At 40.0% G+C, this 20,515-nt stretch overlaps 1 protein-coding gene across 10 annotated transcripts in view; it reads right to left on the reverse strand.

Moving 5' to 3' along the window:
- The window catches only part of DYNC1I1 (dynein cytoplasmic 1 intermediate chain 1), a 270,699-nt gene that overhangs the window by 120,268 nt on the left and 129,916 nt on the right, over nucleotides 1-20,515 (reverse strand). For all 10 annotated transcript variants that reach the window (XR_012157549.1, XM_073333889.1, XM_073333887.1 and 7 more), the window contains one exon: nucleotides 2,926-3,015. Coding sequence is in view for 9 of the 10 variants with exons in the window: in XM_073333889.1 (XP_073189990.1) it covers nucleotides 2,926-3,015 (90 nt within the window). In the remaining variant the exon portion in view is untranslated. The remainder of the gene's footprint in view (nucleotides 1-2,925; nucleotides 3,016-20,515) is intronic.

The raw sequence follows: 20,515 nt of genomic DNA on the forward strand, positions 1-20,515 counted from the left end.
AAGGCAGAATATATGGTGAATAATACTTTGGCCATTTTGATTTTAGCAACAAAGGGATTCTTTCATCACAAAGATAATTAAATATTCAAATAGGACATCATCCAGAAGTTATAAGAACATAAGAATGGCCATAGTGGATCAGACCAATGGTCTAGCTAGCCCCTATCCTGTCTTGCGAAGTGGCCAATGCCGGATGTGTCAGAGGAAATGAACAGAACAGTGCAATTTTTGAGTACTCCATCCCCTGTCATTCTGCCAGAGGTTTAGGGACATCCAGAACATGGGGTTTCATCCCTGATTTCATCCCTGACTATCTTGGCTAATAGGCATTGATGGACCTATCCTCCATGAACTTATCTAATTCTTTTTTGAACCCAGTTATCGTTTTGGCTTCCACAGCGTCCCCTGGCAATGAGTTCCACAGGTTCACCATTTGTTGTGATTGATTTGATCTAATTATTTACAGCATGCACTGGACCGGGATTCAGGAGATCTGGGTTTATTTCCCAGCCCAGACACCAACTTCCTGTGTGACCTTGGGCAACTCAGTCTCTATGTGCCTCAGTTCCCAATCTGTAAAATGAGGATAATAGTACTTTCTTTTCCTGTCTTGTCGCCTTTATCTGTCTTGCCTATTTAGGCCCTGATCCTGAAATTTACAATGCACAATTTGACTGCGGCTCCCATGAGAAGCCTCACTGACTTCAAAACAGATAAAAGGTTAGAGGCCAAACACAATCCTTGCCCTGAACAGCTGACGGTCAGTCCAAAGCCGTGATTTTGCCATTTAAATGCTCGGTGGACTGCTGCACCTATGCAGAGGCCCGTTGATGTTGGTGGAGCTCCACACAGATGCAGCATTCCTCCTACACATTGTAAATTGCAGGACTGGGGTCTTATATTAGAAGCTCTGTAGGGCAAGGACTGTCTCTTATGATGTGAATGGCAGGCAGGATGATGGGACCTGGGAATAGCAGCCACAGTCTCTGTGTGCCAGTTGTGTGTTGTGAGAAGCATTGGGGCCAATGGATCCTCACAGAGGTAGATCCCTGCCTGCCCCCAATGTGATCTTCTGTGGACGCTTGTATGGAGCCAGTGAAGTAGCCCTCTCCACGATGCATAGAAATGGATAGACACCTCTGTGCTGCTACTCTTGGTGCCTCAGTGCAGTCCTTAAGGGAGGTGTAAGTGGTGCATACAGCACTGAGCTGGCCCGCTATACTGTGGATGAATTGTAGCCTTTGTTGTCACTATGAAACAGATCCAATAACAGATACTGATCCTGCACACACTTATGTGTGTGATTAGTCCCATTGAAGCCAATGGCACTACTCCTGTGGGTAAAATTAAGCACACTCACATACTCGGTCACCTATAATCCATGAAGAAGAACTCTGATTTCCTTTGGAAAATACCTGAAACTCTGAGAAAGTATGTAACTATTGCTTGCGGGCTTAGAGGAAAAACAAAACATAACAGGGTCAATCTATTTTTTTTTTTAATACTGAACCCATTTTTGAGTTATACACATGAAAAAATTGTCTTTCTCCCTTTCTCTCCCTCATGATTCTTACACTTTACACTCCTATAACTCACACAAGCCCAAGCTGATTTTGTTTTAAATCTGTTAAAAAAAAAAAAAGTGTTCCCCGAGCTGAAACCAAATTTCAGCCCAGAGCAAATTTTTACGGCTGGGTTATAAATCCCTGAAAAACAGGATTCATAATGGAAGTGCTGACACAGCCTTAACTACTATATAGCAGTGTGAATGGCGCCACTATAATATCTATTAGAGATTCTTTAAAAAGTTTGCAAAATATTGTCTTGCCTTGCAGAAAAAAAGAAGCCAGAGTACTTAATGCCAACATAAACATGCTTTTAACCCATTATGTGCTAATTTGCAGAAAAGCCATTAATTCTGAATAAGGCTCACAGAGTGCAGCAGTGGCAGGAAATGTTCTTCTAAACTCCTGTTTGACTTGTAACATGGTTTTAATCACTTCCATGAAACACAAAAGATGGCTTCAGACTCTGAGTTTTGCTCAGAGCACGAGAAGGGGGATTGCATTAGAGAGGCAAACGGGATTGTTAGGGGTGAAAAGATAGAGAAATAGATCAAACATCATTTGATTCACATTATTTAATGCTCATCATCGATGTGCTGCCATTTTACCTCTGCCACCACAAGTCAAGTTCATTTACTGTTCAGCAAGAGTGAATTTATTCATTGCGTTTTAGCACCTGCCTAAGACTATGTCATTTGCAGCCGCTACCATGCTCTATTTCGAATTCTGCAGTGTGAGTGTCACAAAGCCCATTGCCACCAAAACTTTACACATTGATCGTTCACATGAGAGTTGGCCTTTGCTAGTCAAGGAAGGAAGTCAGTGGCAATATGAAACACTTCCACTGGACTAAACTGTAACAAAGAACTAGATGATGTTAGTGATGGCACTCATTCAGATATAATAACATAGGTACAAAGAGGGCTCACTTGCAAGTATGTGGAAAACTAAAATAAATAGATATTTTTAGGACTCTATTTAGGGTTTTTTTCTTCTGTTCACATCCGTCCAATGTCTCTCTTCCTCCTAGGATTCCAAATATAAGCATTGGGATTCCCTTTATGTGGCAATGGAATGGAAAGTCCATGACTCAACATACACTGAACACTTTTCATGGTATTCAACAACTTGCAGAGAATTCCTGATATAATGCAGGAAAATTGTCTGAACAGCATCCTTCTGTACCATATTTCTTTTATGTCACTAATCTAGATCTGAGTAAATGGAACTATTTATTGTTTTTAAATTTCTTGGGCTGCTACTTGGGACTACTGCCAATAGTAAGCACTACACATGATGTTAACTATTTGCAGGATGGAGCACTTAAAAATGGTAACAAAATCCTTTTTTTAACACATACCTTCTTTCACCTCATGTTTCTGTTCTTGATTTTCCATCTCTGAGTCATTTCGTGCTTTGGGTTCCACAATCTCTTCATCATCTTCATCCTCTAGAAAAATAAATAAAGAATTGTAACATTCCGTTTCAGGGGGAGAGGTTCCTCTTGGACAACTTGTAGCCATTGAACCTGTTAGTAAGTAAATAAATTACCTACAAATGTCCTTCTCAGATAGTTCTCAAAAGTCAGAAAGACAATATTTTAGCATAAAACACCTGCTACTGTCACTCCCTGTGGGAACTTTCCATCTCAAATGTTTTAAGAATGGCTCTCTGACCTCAGAGACGATTTCTTGGATGGCATAGGAATAGATGCAAACACGTTTCAGCCTGGCAGCGATTCCACAAGTGGAACACCTGTTATCCAGACACCTCATTTCCAATTCAATTCTCACCAGATTAATTTGTCTTTTGACCTACCGGAAAGGGTTAAATAGAAGTCTGACCTCAGGTCAGATGCCAGTGGCAAGCAAACAAGCATAGTACAGTTCTGAAAAGTCATCACCATCAGATGGAAGAACACAGCAACCAAAAGTGGCATTTGGAGTTTAAGAACAGTTCTTGCATTAATATGAATTTAATGAATGCTTAAAATTGACACATGTCAGTTACTAATGCCAGATGTTTTATTGCCCTTTTCTAACCTATACAAATCTTTCTCTCTCTCTCTGTACCCCTCCCTCATTCATATATTCCCCTTTTTCCTGGAAGGGCAAAACTGTTAATTCTTTTCATTATGTCTGTCTGAAGTTACAAGGGATGTGATTGTTCAGACCAATGCTCAGTGCTCTGGAGATTACAAAAATGCAACTTGCACCCAAAAGCTCTGAAAGAAATTCAAACTTCACCAAAGCGTGAGCTCTGTCCTGTTCCCAACAAAAGCAATGCGATGCACTCCCCAGTTCATAGGTGCTGCACAAAGCCAGGCACACACCTGGAAAAGTGATTGTGGTGTACAGAAAAAGAGGCATAATCAAGACAAAGTAGTCTGCAGTACAGGACTTTGTTCCATACACACAAATTGGGGCCTAGATATTGTGGTGCTTTATAAATGCAATAACTTTGAAAGGCTAAGAACAGACAATGTGGAACAGGGATCTAAGGTAACCACGAAAAGTCATACATGAGCTACTGGGCTATAGTAAATATCATGTGGAAATGGTTTGGGGGAAGGGCATTGGTCTCCACAGCTGCACAAAGCAGGATAATTGAGCATCAACACAGTATTGGAGTCTTTCTTTACATGGGAGAATGCATAGTGTGTTTTCTGATTTCCTGTACCTTTTGACCTGTGTCAAGTGTATCCACAGCATGGTAGTCCTCTGTGAAAGTGCTGTGGTTCCTTTGCGACTCTGCCATCAGTCTGCCTATTGCCATATGGCTCTCTGTTGTGTGGCACTTCTCCGGACATGATCATTGGCTACCTGACCTGATAATGTACCCGTAGATGCTGCAATTGTGGCGTCCGGCAATTCTAACACCAGCGTGTTCACATAGGCCCTGGAAGCAGGACTGTGGTGTGTCAAGCTTATCAAACTGCTTAATTACTGGGACCTTCTACTAATGCAGCTGGCTACAGTCAGTCCTTGCTTCTGGGTAAGATGTCAGTGCTGACAGCCTGTGTTCAGCCAACAGTGATGCACAGTTGTACTGGGTTTCAACAGCATAATGGGCTGCAGACCATTTTGCCTGCCCAGGAACCTTTCCCTGATGCCTATGGAATATCTCATTACTTGAGCCCAGGCTCGTTACTAGCTGATGTCACAGGTACAGCATGTAGAGTAGCCAGGCACTGCAAAGAAACCCCACAGCTTTGCTGGGTCCATTGTTTACTCTTGTCTGGGCATGAGATCCATCAGTAACTCACACCCATTGCCATAGGTCACAGGAGGGGACAGGAGAGGACTTTCAGACAGGAGGAGACAACAGTGTATTGCCCCCCGCACAGGCTGTCAGCCTGTGGTGGAAGAGAAGCAAGGAGCTGGCACTGCAGCCAGCTGGGGAGCACACAAGAAGTCCAACCCCCTCCAGATTTTCAGTCCTGACTTGGGGGGAAAGTCCCTCTGATTGGCTGCTTTCCCCGAATGCCCCTCCTCCTGAGGAAGAGCAGCCAATCAGAGCTGCTGAAAGACTCAGGCAAGATCTATCCTCCTCCCCACAGGAGCCATGCTCACAGGAGGGAGGACAAGGGATGAGAGAACAGATCATAGAATCATAGAATCATAGAATATCAGGGTTGGAAGGGACCCCAGAAGGTCATCTAGTCCATCCCCCTGCTCAAAGCAGGACCAATTCCCAGTTAAATCATCCCAGCCAGGGCTTTGTCAAGCCTGACCTTAAAAACCTCTAAGGAAGGAGATTCTACCACCTCCCTAGGTAACGCATTCCAGTGTTTCACCACCCTCTTAGTGAAAAAGTTTTTCCTAATATCCAATCTAAACCTCCTCCACTGCAACTTGAGACCATTACTCCTCGTTCTGTCATCTGCTACCATTGAGAACAGTCTAGAGCCATCCTCTTTGGAACCCCCTTTCAGGTAGTTGAAAGCAGCTATCAAATCCCCCCTCATTCTTCTCTTCTGCAGGCTAAACAATCCCAGCTCCCCCAGCCTCTCCTCATAACTCATGTGTTCCAGTCCCCTAATCATTTTTGTTGCCCTTCGCTGGACTCTCTCCAATTTATCCACATCCTTCTTGTAGTGTGGGGCCCAAAACTGGACACAGTACTCCAGATGAGGCCTCACCAATGTCGAATAGAGGGGAACGATCACGTCCCTCGATCTGCTCGCTATGCCCCTACTTATACATCCCAAAATGCCATTGGCCTTCTTGGCAACAAGGGCACACTGCTGACTCATATCCAGCTTCTCGTCCACTGTCACCCCTAGGTCCTTTTCCGCAGAACTGCTGCCTAGCCATTTGGTCCCTAGTCTGTAGCTGTGCATTGGGTTCTTCCGTCCTAAGTGCAGGACTCTGCACTTATCCTTATTGAACCTCATCAGATTTCTTTTGGCCCAATCCTCCAATTTGTCTAGGTCCTTCTGTATCCTATCCCTCCCCTCCAGCGTATCTACCACTCCTCCCAGTTTAGTATCATCCGCAAATTTGCTGAGAGTGCAATCCACACCATCCTCCAGATCATTTATGAAGATATTGAACAAAACCGGCCCCAGGACCGACCCTTGGGGCACTCCACTTGATGGAGCTCAGCAGCTCAAATAAGTTCTGCTCCCTCCTCCACCTTGTAAGGAATGGAACAGGACGGCCCCTCCCCCCACACCTACAACACCCAGCCTGGAAGGGACAGAGGGGACCACACAGCAATCCCTCCAGACCCAGGAGGGGGTGACCACTGGCATGACAGGGGAGCAGAGGTGAGGGGTGTAGAATTGATGTGAGCTGGTCAGACCAGAGCTGGTGGGGGGGCAGAATTAATTGCTGGGCAGGGGGGAGAGCTCCTGCACTGGCAGCCAAAATTGCCTTAATAAATTTAGCAACACTAATTGTCACATACACTGTGTGTTTACAAAATCCTCATCATTTTGGGGGTTAACTCAGGATTTTTGAAACTTTGGGGTTGGCAATACTGATAGACACACACACACGCATGCAGATACATGCATATATGTTTTAAATGCAATGTTGCCTCACGGTTTTACTGCAAGTCTTGCAATACTTGGTGTTTTTCTTTAAAGCCCCAGCTCCCATTGTCAAATGATTACACGAGAACCTCTGCTTTCATTGTTATAAATAAGGGAATTTCTCTCCCTCACGTTTGCGGAGAAAAGCTTCAAACATTCACCCTAAAGGCTCAAATCCCAGAAAGCAAAAAAACTACCACCCCAACAATATTTATTATTTTGCAAAATCTCATGATTTTTAGACCCAGCTCGTGATCTTTTGGGGCCTGACCCATGATGCTTTAACAGTTAGAGTCAGCAATGCAGTGAAAATAGGATATGATATTGTGGGCAACTTTCAGGATGAGAGGAGCCAAACTCATTTATGGAGCCAGCTCCTTGACCCTCCCATTGTGGGCTCAACATGACTTCTCTGCCCACCAGCCTCTCCCTGTGGGGAAATGCAGGCTTGACTATTGGATGCAGGAGTGGAATTCTACTTTGGCATTTTCTGAAGTAGATTTTTCCACTGCTTGTCCCCTCCCCCGCCCTTTGGGAATGATCTGTGAACCAAAGGAAAAAAATGTATAAATGAGCAGAAGATGACATGTATGCACTATTTCCTAAAGCATACGTATGCAAAATTAATACTGGGAGTTCTGTTTCTACATCTGCACACAAAAAGCTTTCTTTCTTAATGCAAGTCCTTTTATGTAATAAATACTGTTTCTTTAGATTCAGTTTCAGAAAGAAAAATAACCAAATATTTTTACAATATGTGAAATGCTTGTTCTAAGAAAAATTGAAAATTTCTGTATACTGACACACATGTCAGTATATTAATTTTGCTGGAGTGGGAGTCTTAAGGGTGTACAATGAATTACACATAGGGTATAAGGTGCATGCATGAGTCAGTATGTTTATATACACACACACTCAAACAAACCTACATTTAGGGCTTGTCTACACTATGCAGCTGTCGGCGTGTGTGAACGCTCTCTGTCAGTATTTTGTTGGCATTTTTTCTGACAAAATACTTCCAGCCCCACGAATGGGGTTAGCTTTGTCAGTAGGAGAGCACTCCTGCCAACAAAACCGCGTTCACACTGCCACTTTCGTCGGCAAAACATTTGTCTTTCGCGGGGCGGCTTTTTTAAGTACCAGAAAGACAAATGTTTTGTCGACAACGTCGCAGTGTAGACAAGCCCTAAGAGAATGTTAAGATTGCAAAGCTAAATACTAAAAAGATGTGAAATGCCACAATTAAGATTGTCTATGGAATATTAATACAACCCCCTTATGCATATGCATTATGGCCTAATTCTGGAATTTCTTAACTTTTGAGTGCTTGGCCTCATTTTTTGGGTGCCCAGCATGAGACTCCTGGGCTCAGAATTGCTGAAGCACTGAGTGCTCAGAGCTGCAGCTGAGATCAATTGGAGCTGTGCTCTGAACTTTCAAAATACAATAAAAATGCTATGTACCCTGAAAACCTAAGTTGTTCAAGTTGGGCACCCAAGATTAGTGGACTTTTCTAACAAATCTGACCTTACTGCTTTGTGTTTCCCATCCCCAGCTGTATAGTGGGGATAATACTAATAATACCCTCACCTCACAGGGGTGATGTAAAGATAAATTATTATTTAAAGTTTGTGAAGCACTCAGATACTATGGTGATGGGTGCCATAGAACCAAACACCCAGGAGAAGATAAAAGAATTCAGTGCAGGGTTTGGCTAATGTATTAAATAAGGCCTGACATCACACACTGAATTAAGAGGATAAAAACGCATTCACTGAATGATATAGGAGTTCTCTGGAAAAAAATAGTATGTGATTGTGTCATTATTAATTATTTATTTGTATTACTGTCTTGCCTAGCAGCCCATCATGGACTGGGACCCCATTGTGTTAGGTGCTGTACAAACACAGAAAAAAAGACAGTCCCTTCCCACAATGCATATTCAAAAGAGGGCTGAATTAAGAGTGCACAGGCAACCTTACTTCTGGCATTCCTACCTTTGCTTGGCTTTGCATCCTTAACATTATCCTTAGATGGTTCTTTTGGATGTTCGGATATACACTCATTCATATAGTTTAGAATACTGGTTTGAAACTAAACTTGCATAAAAACATAGGAAAGTTCTGAGTCCATTTTCCTGTATTTTTCTAAGCAGTGACAAAGGTAATATTAATGTTACACTTTTCTTATTGGAAAGTTTGTGGCTGTCTATATTCTGACTAAATTTTAAAACCAAGAAAAAGCGCATGCAAATAGGAACCATGTCATTTTGCAACCCACAAACCATCTCTCTTTTGTCAGGGCTATTCAATGGCCCTTTGCCATTCAAGCTGAGTCTTGATCAAGCGTATTGGTAATAGAGTTCTTTGTATGACTTGACTTTGAGTCATCACTCTGGCTCTCTAAAACTAAATAAACTACTGATCTAAAAATAGTATTTTTAAGTCATTCTCAACATGTTTTGAGGCATTCATTGAAAAATAAGGGACCGTCACCCCTCTCTCTCTCTGGTGATCAAAATAATACCTCTAATTTTCTCAATGTAGCCATGTGGATGAACTGTACCTTGCATTTCAAAGGGAGAGAGTTGAAGGTGACACTTTTACTGTCTTTTACTATTAGTGAAATAAGAGATTAAATTGTTTTTAGTACCTTTTTATAGCAATACCTGTCCCCAGAAGTATCTGATCTGAAATATTCCAGGCCAAATTTTTCCAGAAGGGTGATGGATAACCCCCATATCAAAAGTGTGTATACAGGCTCACCCACATTTGAACACATAACTGCTTCCTCTGCACATACAAACAGGTAGTTAGGGCTGAAACTCACCTAAGAGCAAGGGACTCAGGGGAAGCCGTGGGGACCACTTCAGCCCCACTTTAGCTCTCTACAAAAGTTTGGATACAGAGGAGAGGGCCACCCGGGGAAGAGTCATCCCAGGCCTGCCCCAAATAGGCCCACAGAGAAGGAGCCATTGGGGGAAAATCTGTGGAAGGACTAAGAGATCCATGCTTATGACAGATCCAGTGACCCATTGGTTAGGGGATAGAGGGGTAATGGTCTCTACTGCAGCCAGTAGTAGTAGTAATAGTAAATACTTATATTATGGTAGTGCCCAAAGGCTCAATTGGGATCGAGGCCCTGTTGTCTGGGCCCCAGAAAAGAAACAATTCCTTGCCCAGAGGTATAGGCTGGAATAGCAGTCCCACCTGCAGGCTGGGAGCATGGATTCCATCCCACTCTGATGGAGTCCCCTGGGCAAAGCCCTATCACTTGAGTTTTATGTGGCAATAGCTGAATTTCTCCATAAGTGCCCAGCTATCCGTTACGCTGTTGGAATATGCAGTGGCAGTAAGTATGCATACACACGCAGGTGGGCCCATGGGTTGTGAACACAAGTGGGCTTCTGCCCTGTATGCTGTATGTTTAGAAAAGTAACTTTTCAACAGCATAAACACATGTAGTTTGCTCCTCCATTCATGCTACTGTAAACCAGGATTAACTCCACTGAAGCCCCTGGTATAAAACCCATATAAGTGAAATCCGAATCAGAACCCTGATGTGTATGAAAGAAACCATATTAGAAAAGGGTTAGTGCTAGCAGTAATACCTAGCTGTCACACGGCGCTTATCGCCCCTAGATCTCCAAGCTCTATACAAGAGGAGGCCAGTATCATTATCCCCAGTTCACAGATGTGAAAACTGAGGGACAGAGAAGGGAAGTTACTTGCCCAGTGTTACCTAACAGGCCAGTATCAGAGCCACGAATAGAACCCAGGTCTCCAGAGAAGGAGTGCAGCATTCACTAGGGCACACAGCCTCACACTGTAACTGTAACATTTCTCATTGTCAATGGTTTTTTGACTTGTTGCTGTTAAACAAGATGTTCTGCCATTTAGACAACGGAACCAGACCAGGGATTGGTTGACATAGTTAGTGGCTTGACATAATTAGACCTAACAAGCTCTTCCTCCCCAGTACAGAGCTCTGTGACTCGATGAGGGAGACAGTTAGACCTAACTGCACCTTGCTGGATTTAAGTCTAGATTACGCCTTTCTAACATGGCATAGATGGATACATTTTAGGCCCTGATTCTCATCTGGCCACCACGTGGCCTTCACTTTGACATCCACAAACAACTGTGCTCACAGTTTCACACTCACAAGAAACTGAGGGGGGAAGTGGTAACACTTAGACATATGACTACCTCTTGGAAATAGGTAGTTAGAACGTCCAGGTGTCACCAAGTCCTCCAACAGTTCACTGAGGGCACAACAATAAAGGCTGTCCCAGAAAATCAGGCCCCACATCTGTATATGACTGAACTATTTATCATCTATCTGGGCTAAAGGGTTTTGAATCATTATTTTTTTATTTAGTTTTACAGAGTGAAAAAGCATAGTAGGCACATTCAGGACAAATAGAAAGAAAATGTTTCCTGGCTCAAAGAGTTTATAATCTAATTTTAATCTAATGTAATCACATATAAGATTACATATAAGACGACATTTGTTTATGTTTTATTTCTTGAGGTGCGTGTTTCTCACGTTTGCCTGTAATTTTTGAATGTTTACCTTTGAATATGTGGTTTCTGTTTCTATGCAGTTAGCAGTGTTACTGCTCAAATAGTTTACCAAGCAGCTAAATATTTTGTAAAGATTTATGTAAAGCAAAGCTCCTGCCTACTGATATATGCACCACCAATTCAACATCAGGCAGCATGCCCTGCATTGCTCTCTTAGGTATGGGATTTACACCTCCACAGACCTGCACCTTTGAGACTAGTTAAGAAGTCACAACTCCTGTGCATTGTTTTCTGTATCAAGAGCTATGCTGAATTATACTGACAGCACAATTTTTAATTCCATGTAGGTACAAATGATCCCTTTATTAATAACATGCCTTTAAAATAACAATTTAGTCACATCAAAATAATAGATTTTACTGTGTCTATGAGAATCTGGTAGGTTATTATACAAAGTCTTTGATATACAGCCTTTGATATAAAGAATCAGCTGTATGTATGGCATGTTTAACTCTAACAAATCCAAGTGTCTTCACACACACTTGATACTAGCAATTGTGAAATACCAGAAATAGTTGCATAATTATTATACATATGACTGTACAAAATAATTTTGCTGTTTCTGATATGAATGAATTACAAACAGAGCAAGCTAGGAAAAATGAAGCTTGTGTTTATATTGACATGTCTGGATCTGAAACAAGTTGGATATTGCGGGCAGATACATTGGGGGGAGCGTAACCATGATCTTTCCTTTCAGATTATATTACTTGCATCATTAGCAAAATATGCAACAAATATTCAAACATATGCTTTTGTATTATGACTGCCTGATGTTGTAGATGTTTGAAAAACTATAATTTGAAATCTGGCTTGATGTCATTTCTCCTATGGCAAAAGAGCAATTTATATTTTGGAAATAAGTCCAGTTTCCCACTTTCATCAGGCAGTTCTTTGAAATAAGCAGGGAATTAATTCATCTGTGGATTTTGTTTGTTAAATGGGATGTGAGATCAGATGTACAGTGGGTACACTTTAGTCATCACAGATGGAAATAGTCTTGTGTGCCGGCAAACCTTGGCAGTAGGAAAAGCCTACTGAAATGTATTCTGGTTAGCCAAAGTGCAGAATAACGTCCACTGCTTAGTACTAGAAAAACAGAGGTGAACAATTCTTTGCCTAAATATGCGCTGAATGATATAAATTCAAGATCAGAATTTCATGGAATGATTTCTCAACTTTTCAAGTGAAAAATGAATTAAACATATAGGACCTTATCTTGCAAATGCTTATGCACATGAGTGACTTCATGCATGTAAGTAAATCCCTACTCACATGCATAAAGTTACTTACATGCATGTTCGCAGGGTCAGAACCATATAAAGAAGTGCAGAATCATGTTCTTTCTAGAAGTCCATCAAAGACTGTGTTACAGTAAGCCAAACAGGCTCCAACCACATCAACTTGTCCTTATAACACAATATAGAGAACCATTGCTTTTTTCATGGTATTAAGCCCATAACACAAAAAGGGAAGAAAAGGAGGTAAAATGCTAAATAGGAGGAAAAGATCCCAGAAAATATTATATCACAACAGTATGGAAAGGACTGGGAATAGAAGTGTGGGTCATTAGAAGTTGGCTTTACTCAGAGCACCTAGGACAGAGGAAATGACTGGTGAAACTAGCACCCCCACTGAATATCTGGCTCCCTGGAACAGCTTCAGTGTTGGGAAGGGGGGAGGCGGATTTGTAGTTTCATGGTGGCTTCATACTTACTGAGGGATAAAACCTTCCACGTTGGCTAGCTTTGATTGTTTGAAAAATAAAAAGACATCTGATTCCATTCATTCTAACTACAGTTTTCTAGGAGCACAAATGAACGACAGAACCACAAGAACCGACGAGCTAGCACCATTAAGTTCCATGGTGAATTTTTTTGGAAAAGTGCCTGTCTTTTACAGGAGAGAGCAAAACAGCTTCAGATTGCAAAAATACAGGTTGTGTGAATCAAATTACTTTTAGTGGAGTCAAATAGGTGCTCCTGAATCTTCAAAGAATATTTTTATTTTATCATAAAATAATAATGATAATGCTTAGTATTTCTATAACATGCTCATCCTCAGGATCGCAATGCATTTTACCCAAGTACTGTTAAGTAGGTAAGTATTATTATCCCTATTTAACATATGTACCAATATGAGAAACAGATATTGACTTCCTGTTTCTTGCGACATAAAAACTTAATGATTTGTTCCTCTGCCTAAAAAGCATCACCCATGCTAAAAAGCATCACCCACGCTCTTCCTTTTTCTTATGTAATGACCATCCTGGCAAAGGTTTGTTCAGTGTAGCACAGGAAGTCTGTGGTAGAGACAGGAATTACACCCAGATCTCCTGAGATACAGTCCAGTGCCTCAACCATCTTTCCTCTAGTGAAAAGATGTTTATATTTAAATAAACCTGCATTTCACATGTATTTAGGGTGACCAGATGTCCTGATTTTATAGGGACAGTCCCAATTTTTGGGTCTTTTTCTTATATAGGCTCCTATTACACCCACCCCCACCCACCCGCGTCCCATCCCAATTTTTCACATTTGCTGTCTGGTCACCCTACACATATAAGAAGCACTGGAGTCTGACTGGCTAACAAGGATATTCATGTTTCTATGACATCCTATGTCTACAGTACATGCCATATTGGTACTATACCTATTTATAAAATTTGTGCTGCAATTTTCTGTAGTTCTGTCTTAATTTAAGTACCCCATCAGTGAATTTTACTCAACATTTCTCTGTAATGCTCTCCATAAAGGTTACTGTATAAAATTACTCCTGGAGTAAGGTTTTCCATATCCATGTCTTGGTCTAAGGTTTCACTGCTGAGCTCCAGCTCCATGCCCCCTCCTGATTTTGTGTTTGCAGTTGGCTCTGTTTCTGGTGCAGTCGGCCACTGCACTAGGAAGGCAGACCTTATTTTTCCATCTTATGACAAATGATAGACTATCACAGCCAAATGGCAAGAAAATGCCTCAGAATATTTGTTTGTTTTTTTTCCTCTGGCATCTCATAAAGTCCCATATTTGGCTAAACTACCCTCCTAACTGCCCCAGCTGCAAGTCTTTGCATTGGTTCAAATATTAGATTCAGAGCCTCACAATATAATAATTTCTCTACTAATTAAAATGGAAGGCTGCCTGTGATTCTTAAGGGAAGCATTTGTTTAACCCAAGAAACTGATTTTCCAGTTACTTGGCCTGAGTACAGTTTTCAGTTGTGGTCAGAGTCTCAAAATTCAAAGTGTCCCTTGTTTTTAGTTTCTGGTCGGTCTAGACAAGACATGGTTCTTTTTCTCTTCTCTCAGGCGGTTGAAACGTTGAGTTGGTTAAAAGCCTTTCAATCCCCAGAGAATGAAATTGCACAGAACCCCACTGGAGACATAACTTTCTCTCCCCCCACTGATTCCTCCCACTCTCTCTTCCAAACTGATGTGCAATTCTATTGTGTTTTAAAATATTCCAGTTTGAAGACGCAATGTAGGAAGAAAAGTGAGAGACTTTTAATTTTCTTTGGCAGGATTGGTCCTTCAAATAAAATGCTGTAATAGAGCAAAGCTAAATGGCAAAACCCCTAAAGCAGCATTGACAGACTTCAAACTCCTCATCTAACTATGACCAGGAAGCACGATTGTAAAGAATCCTGGTTGTTCTGATGATATAACATAATTCCTGGCAGTGTTTCACAGAGGAAAAGAGAGAGAAAGCATTTTCTACAGACTGAGATATTTCCATGGAGCAAGATGGAATAGTTTAAGCCATGCAGTTTTTCACAATGTCTGAAAACTTGGAATAAGTTATCCTCACTAATGCTACTGTGCTACTGAAAATCCCATTTAGAATAAATAAAGAGGGTTGTCAAATTATTTAAAAAAAATGTGATTAATCATAGTTTTAATCACACTGTTAATAATAGAATACTATTTATTTAAATATTTTTGGATGTTTTCTACATTTTCAAATATATTGATTTCAATTACAACCAGAATACAAGGTCTACAGTGATCATTTATAGATGAACAAGATAAATTCATGGAGGATAGGTCCACCAATGGCTTTTAGCCAGGATGGTCAGGGATTCAAAACCATGCTCTGAAGTGTCCCTAACCTCTGTTTGCCAGAATCTGGGAATGGGCAACAGACGATAGATCACTTGATGATTGCCTATTCAGTTCATTCCCTCTGAAGCATCTGGCATTGGCTACTGTTGGAAGACAGGATACTGGGCTAGATGGACCTTCGGTCTGACTCAGTATGGCCCATTCTTAACTTCTTATTATTTTTGATTACTAATATTTGCACTGTAAAAAAGATAAACAAAAGAAATAGTATTTTTCAATTCACCTCATACAAGTACTGTAGTGCAATCTCTTTATTGTGAAAGTGCAACTTAAAAATGTAGAATTTTTTTTTTACATAACCGCATTCAAAAATAAAACAATATAAAACTTTAGAGCCTACAAGTCCAGTCAGTCCTATTTCTTGTTCAGTCAATCGCTAAAACAAACAAGTTTGTTTACATTTATGGGAGATAATGCTTCCCTCTTCTTATTTATGTCACCTGAAAGTGAGAACAGGTGTTCAAATGGCACTTTTGTAGCCAGCATTGCAAGGTATTTACATGCCAGATATGCTAAAGTTAATATATTTGAAAATGTAGAAAAACATCCAAAACATTTATAATACTTTTAAACTGGTATTCTATTATTGTTTAACAGTGTGATTAAAACTGTGATTAATTGTGATTAATTTTTTAAAGTGAGTTAATTTGTTTTGAGTTAATTGCTTGAGTTAAGTGCGATTAAGTGACAGCCCTAGAAATAATTTGAGAGGATTCTAACTCTGGGAAGGGACACAGAGTCATGTGGAAAGTTTAGTAGAGTGGACTTGTTAAAGTCATTTTCAAATGCTCAAATAATAAAAATACTGTTAAATCACAAAAATATAAGTGTTAATGATAATCAGCTACCACTATATATGACACTAGTTGTAAATGAAAAGCAAAAGTTGCTCTCACATTTTAAAAATCCTACAACCAATAATATTGCCTGAGTGAAAAGGTGGGTGAGGTAATATCTTTTATTGTACCAACTTCTGTTTGTGAGGGACAGAAGCTTTCAAGCTTACACAGAGCTCTTCTCTTATCTCTCCCACCAACAGAAGTTGATCCAATAAAAGATATTACCTCGCCCACCTTGTCTCTCTACTATCCTGGGACCAACACAGCCACAACACTGTGTGCAATATTATCATCTGACATTTACGTAGTCCCTGGTGCTAATCTCACTGCAGTCAATCATAGAAATCCCACTGCCTTCACTGAAAGCAGGATTCAGTGCTGAGGATTAAATCTTGGACCTATTAAAGTCAATGGGAGGTTTCATCCCTAATGTCTCTCATCCCAAGGACCCCAAACCACTCCATAGTTTGTACAGCCATTTACAAGATCAGAGCTTAACTTTCCAACTATCTTTTCTTCAAATGTGTATTTGTTCATTCTCTGGCACTTTATGAATTAAAGCCAAACTTTCAAAAGTTGCCTCTACATTTATGCTTGCACTTTTGCACCTGCAATTTTTGAGCACTCAGACCTCTACATTTATGCACACATCTTAGAAAGAGGAAATGCTGTAAAGACTTTTGACTTGTGGTGGTGTAGAAAGAACTGATAAAAATAACTGTACTAATAAAAACATCACCTTCAGCTCCACCCCTGCCCTCACCAAGCCCAGGGCACTGTACAACATGCTAAACCAATAATAATCAGTATTCATTTGGCACATGCATTTTGTCAGGGTCCTATGAAAATATGGCTATTTTAATTACTTATATGGGCCCATTCTGATTTCACTTTATTAGTTTTACAGCAGTGTAACTCAACTGAAGTCACTGGAATTATTCCTGATTTGCACCAGTTTATGGAAAAAAAGTATTTTCTCTTGTCGGGTTTTGAATTTGCCACCTTTTAATTTCATTGAATATCCCTCCCCCCTTGCTCATTTATTTGAGACAGGGAGAACAGAAGCTCCACCCACTCAGGAATCTTCATTTACTTTGTAATCATTAGTGAATTAAGCCTCAGAACACCCTTGTGAAGCGACTATTATTTATCTCAGTTTTACTTGGGGGAAAACGGAGGCACAAGAGGTTCAACGACTTCCCCAAGATCACACAGAAAATTGCAGCCAGATGTGGAAACAGAATCCTTCTAATTCACTGTTATGTTCTTTCACTGCTGCTTCGTCCTAAGCATGCAGTCAGCTGGTTTGTGCACGCAGAGACCCAGACCCACCTGCAAACGCATGTTTTTCATATACAAATAGGTACATGTATGTTTTTTTCCTGCAAACACTTCAGAGGCCTTTGAAAATTTGGTACTGTGACATTAAAAAATAAGTCTACACTATTACTGTAAAAAAATCTAATATGGCTCATTCTCTCCAGCTTTGGGGTTTATAATGTTCAGACAACTACAGTGCTGTCTTTAAACGCCACAGAATTCTCGTATCCAGGCTTCAGAAAGATCAGTGCCCCCAAATCGTCAAAATAGGTGTATGGCACACAGATTTTAGATCCAAGGCATTATTTAAACTCTGTATTACAACTGACCTTTGGAGTATGGCTCCTTTTTTCCACTCCATAATTCAAGTTCATCTGGAAAATCACTCCTGGGGATACTTTATACCTTCACACTTTTGCAAATGTACACTTTAAAGTGCTGTACAACAGGCTAACTGTAAAAGCAAAATCCTCTGAATTTCTGAAAACACTGTAAACATCTCAGTTCAGACAACTTCAGAAAAAACAGAAAATTAAAGCTACAGATGAGTGACTGGGTGTTAACTGAAGACAAATGAAAACAAGTTTGAATACATTATTCCGTGCTCTTTCATTTGAACTTCAGGAGCCAGCTTTATGTAGATTTAGTACAGAAAAATAAAAGATGTTACTTCCTGGATTTAGTTCCTAAGTATATTCTTTTTAGCAATAACACAAATGGCTCCTAAATTATAAGTGTGAACCTAGATTTCCCCAACTATTCAGTAACTAAATTGTGATAATGATTGAAGGACATACACTATATATATATATCAGTGGATTTATTGGAAGTAAAGCATTTTGCTAAGGTAATTCAAAACAACATTACATTTCATCATGTGAATGTTTTATCTAGAGCTGATCAGAAAAACTTTGAATGAACCATTTTCCATCAGAAAATACAGTTCCATCAAAATTGAAACTGTGTGAAATCATGTCAATTTCACCGAAATTACAGTTTGGTGGGAGAAAAAGGGGAAAAATAAGTTCTGAAAGTGTCGAAACATCCCACTTTGACATTGTCAAAATGAAACAATCCATTTTTCCTTTCAAAATAATGTTTCATTTTGATTTTTTTAAATTTTTGTATTATACATTATGATGTTGAATGAAACATTTCAATTTTATCAAAACAAATTGTTTCTATTGACCCAAAACAATTTTTTTTCAATTTTCTTTCTGACAGAATTTCAAATTTTTGAGCTTTTGTTCTTAAGTGGAATGAAAACAAATTTTGAAATGTCGAAATCCTCCATGAAACAGAATTTCATTTCTCTGCACAGCTCTTTATGCATCTTCCGCAGTTATGCTAGTTTTTCTTAGCAGAACTCGGTCTTACACAAGGGTCAAACAGAAACAATATATAAATACGAATTTTGTTGGGAATAATATCTTCAATCACAGAGCAACAACTTTCCCTTTCCCCATGATCGGAGATTCTCTGGTACATGAATTCAAGATCCTAATTCCTTCCCTATGAGTCAAACCCAAAGAAATGTTTCCACTGGTAAATTCCTGGAAGCAAAATTTTAACCCAGGCATGCTGCAAAGCTAATCTTCTCATGGGCAAATATAAAACAATCTACAATGAACAGGACAATAATGCACAATCTGGTAGCAAATTAAATGCTGTGATATTGATCACTTTTCGGGCCTGATTTTGCAGTTATTTTGTATAAAGAGCTCCTATTGAAGCCAATGGTGCAAATTCTTTGCAAAGACTTATACCAGGCATGAATCTGGCCCAATGGCTTTTGCATGCAGAAAGGACAAGCAAGTTAGACTAGTCTCTCTGAAGCCATTGTATTGGCTGCCCTGTGCACACAGTTGAACAGAAAAGGGAAAAACCGCACAACGATGCTTTTTTTTTTTTGCTAAACTCCGCAGCTTTAGCATAACTAATAGAAATTATGAACATTCCACTACTTAAACAAAACTTCATTCAAAAGCTGGATTGTAATGTTTTTTGGGATGGATAATGCACATAAACTGTGTGATTCAAACATTCATTTCTACACACCACCTTGGAATTAATGTTTTATTTCAGTTTTCATCAGACTGCTCATGAAGCAATGGCCAACGACAAAAGAGCATGTGTGCATTTTTCTTTTTCAGAGGTCCCAGTTAATGAGAACTCTGTTGCATTAAGACAGCTAAGACAGTCTCTGGCAAAATGTGTTGAACCAAGGTGTTTGTGCCTGCATAAAATTAAGCCACAAGTAAAGCACTCATTTCTGACAGCAGATTTATAATAGGAAAATCCCAGCAGGAATGAAGATTTAGAAACCCCAGTCGTAGCTTTTTTCATAAACTTCGCCTTGATTTAGTATCTCAAACAAGTAGCAGGAAAAGGCTAACAGCAGAGGTAATCCTATCATCTTTTCTCTGAACAGCACTATTCCATCTTCTTGGTTTCCTCATGCTGCTAACATGAATTCAAATCATCTGTGTTTAAAGTTAAACTCAGTGATTGACAGATCTTTGTAGTCTCAGTCCATATTGAAGATTATTCTAGATATCTATCAGTTATTACTACAAGCCCAGTTTGATATTCAATACCTACAGTGAAAATTGTTTTTAACGGTGTAATGTCTGATCTATTTTGAAGGCTAAAATAGGAAACTAAGTATAACCAGGTGGCCAAAATCCAAACAGGGTTATTTTTTGGAGGGGGGTGTTGGGGCAGAGGAGAAGTAACAGCAGAACAACTGTTTTAAACTGCAGTTACCACCAGGCTTCAGGGGTATGAACACAGACAAAAAATAAAAGTATTTTAATTTGATTCCTTGACATCAATTCTATAAACAGACTGATTTAAGTAACGAAATCATGGAACGAAGGCAGGGATGTGAGCTCTCTGCTTCCTTCCTAGCTGGTTTATGTAGGTTTATAGAAGCACTTACAAATATGAAATAACCTGCTATATATAGTAAACACAAGCCCCATCCAAAGCCCAATACTGATGTTAGAAAATTGGGGTCGGATCTTGCAAGGAGCTGAATTCCTGCAAGG

Source organism: Lepidochelys kempii, chromosome 2 (genome assembly GCF_965140265.1).
Source record: "Lepidochelys kempii isolate rLepKem1 chromosome 2, rLepKem1.hap2, whole genome shotgun sequence".
Classification (NCBI taxonomy): Eukaryota; Metazoa; Chordata; order Testudines; family Cheloniidae; genus Lepidochelys; species Lepidochelys kempii.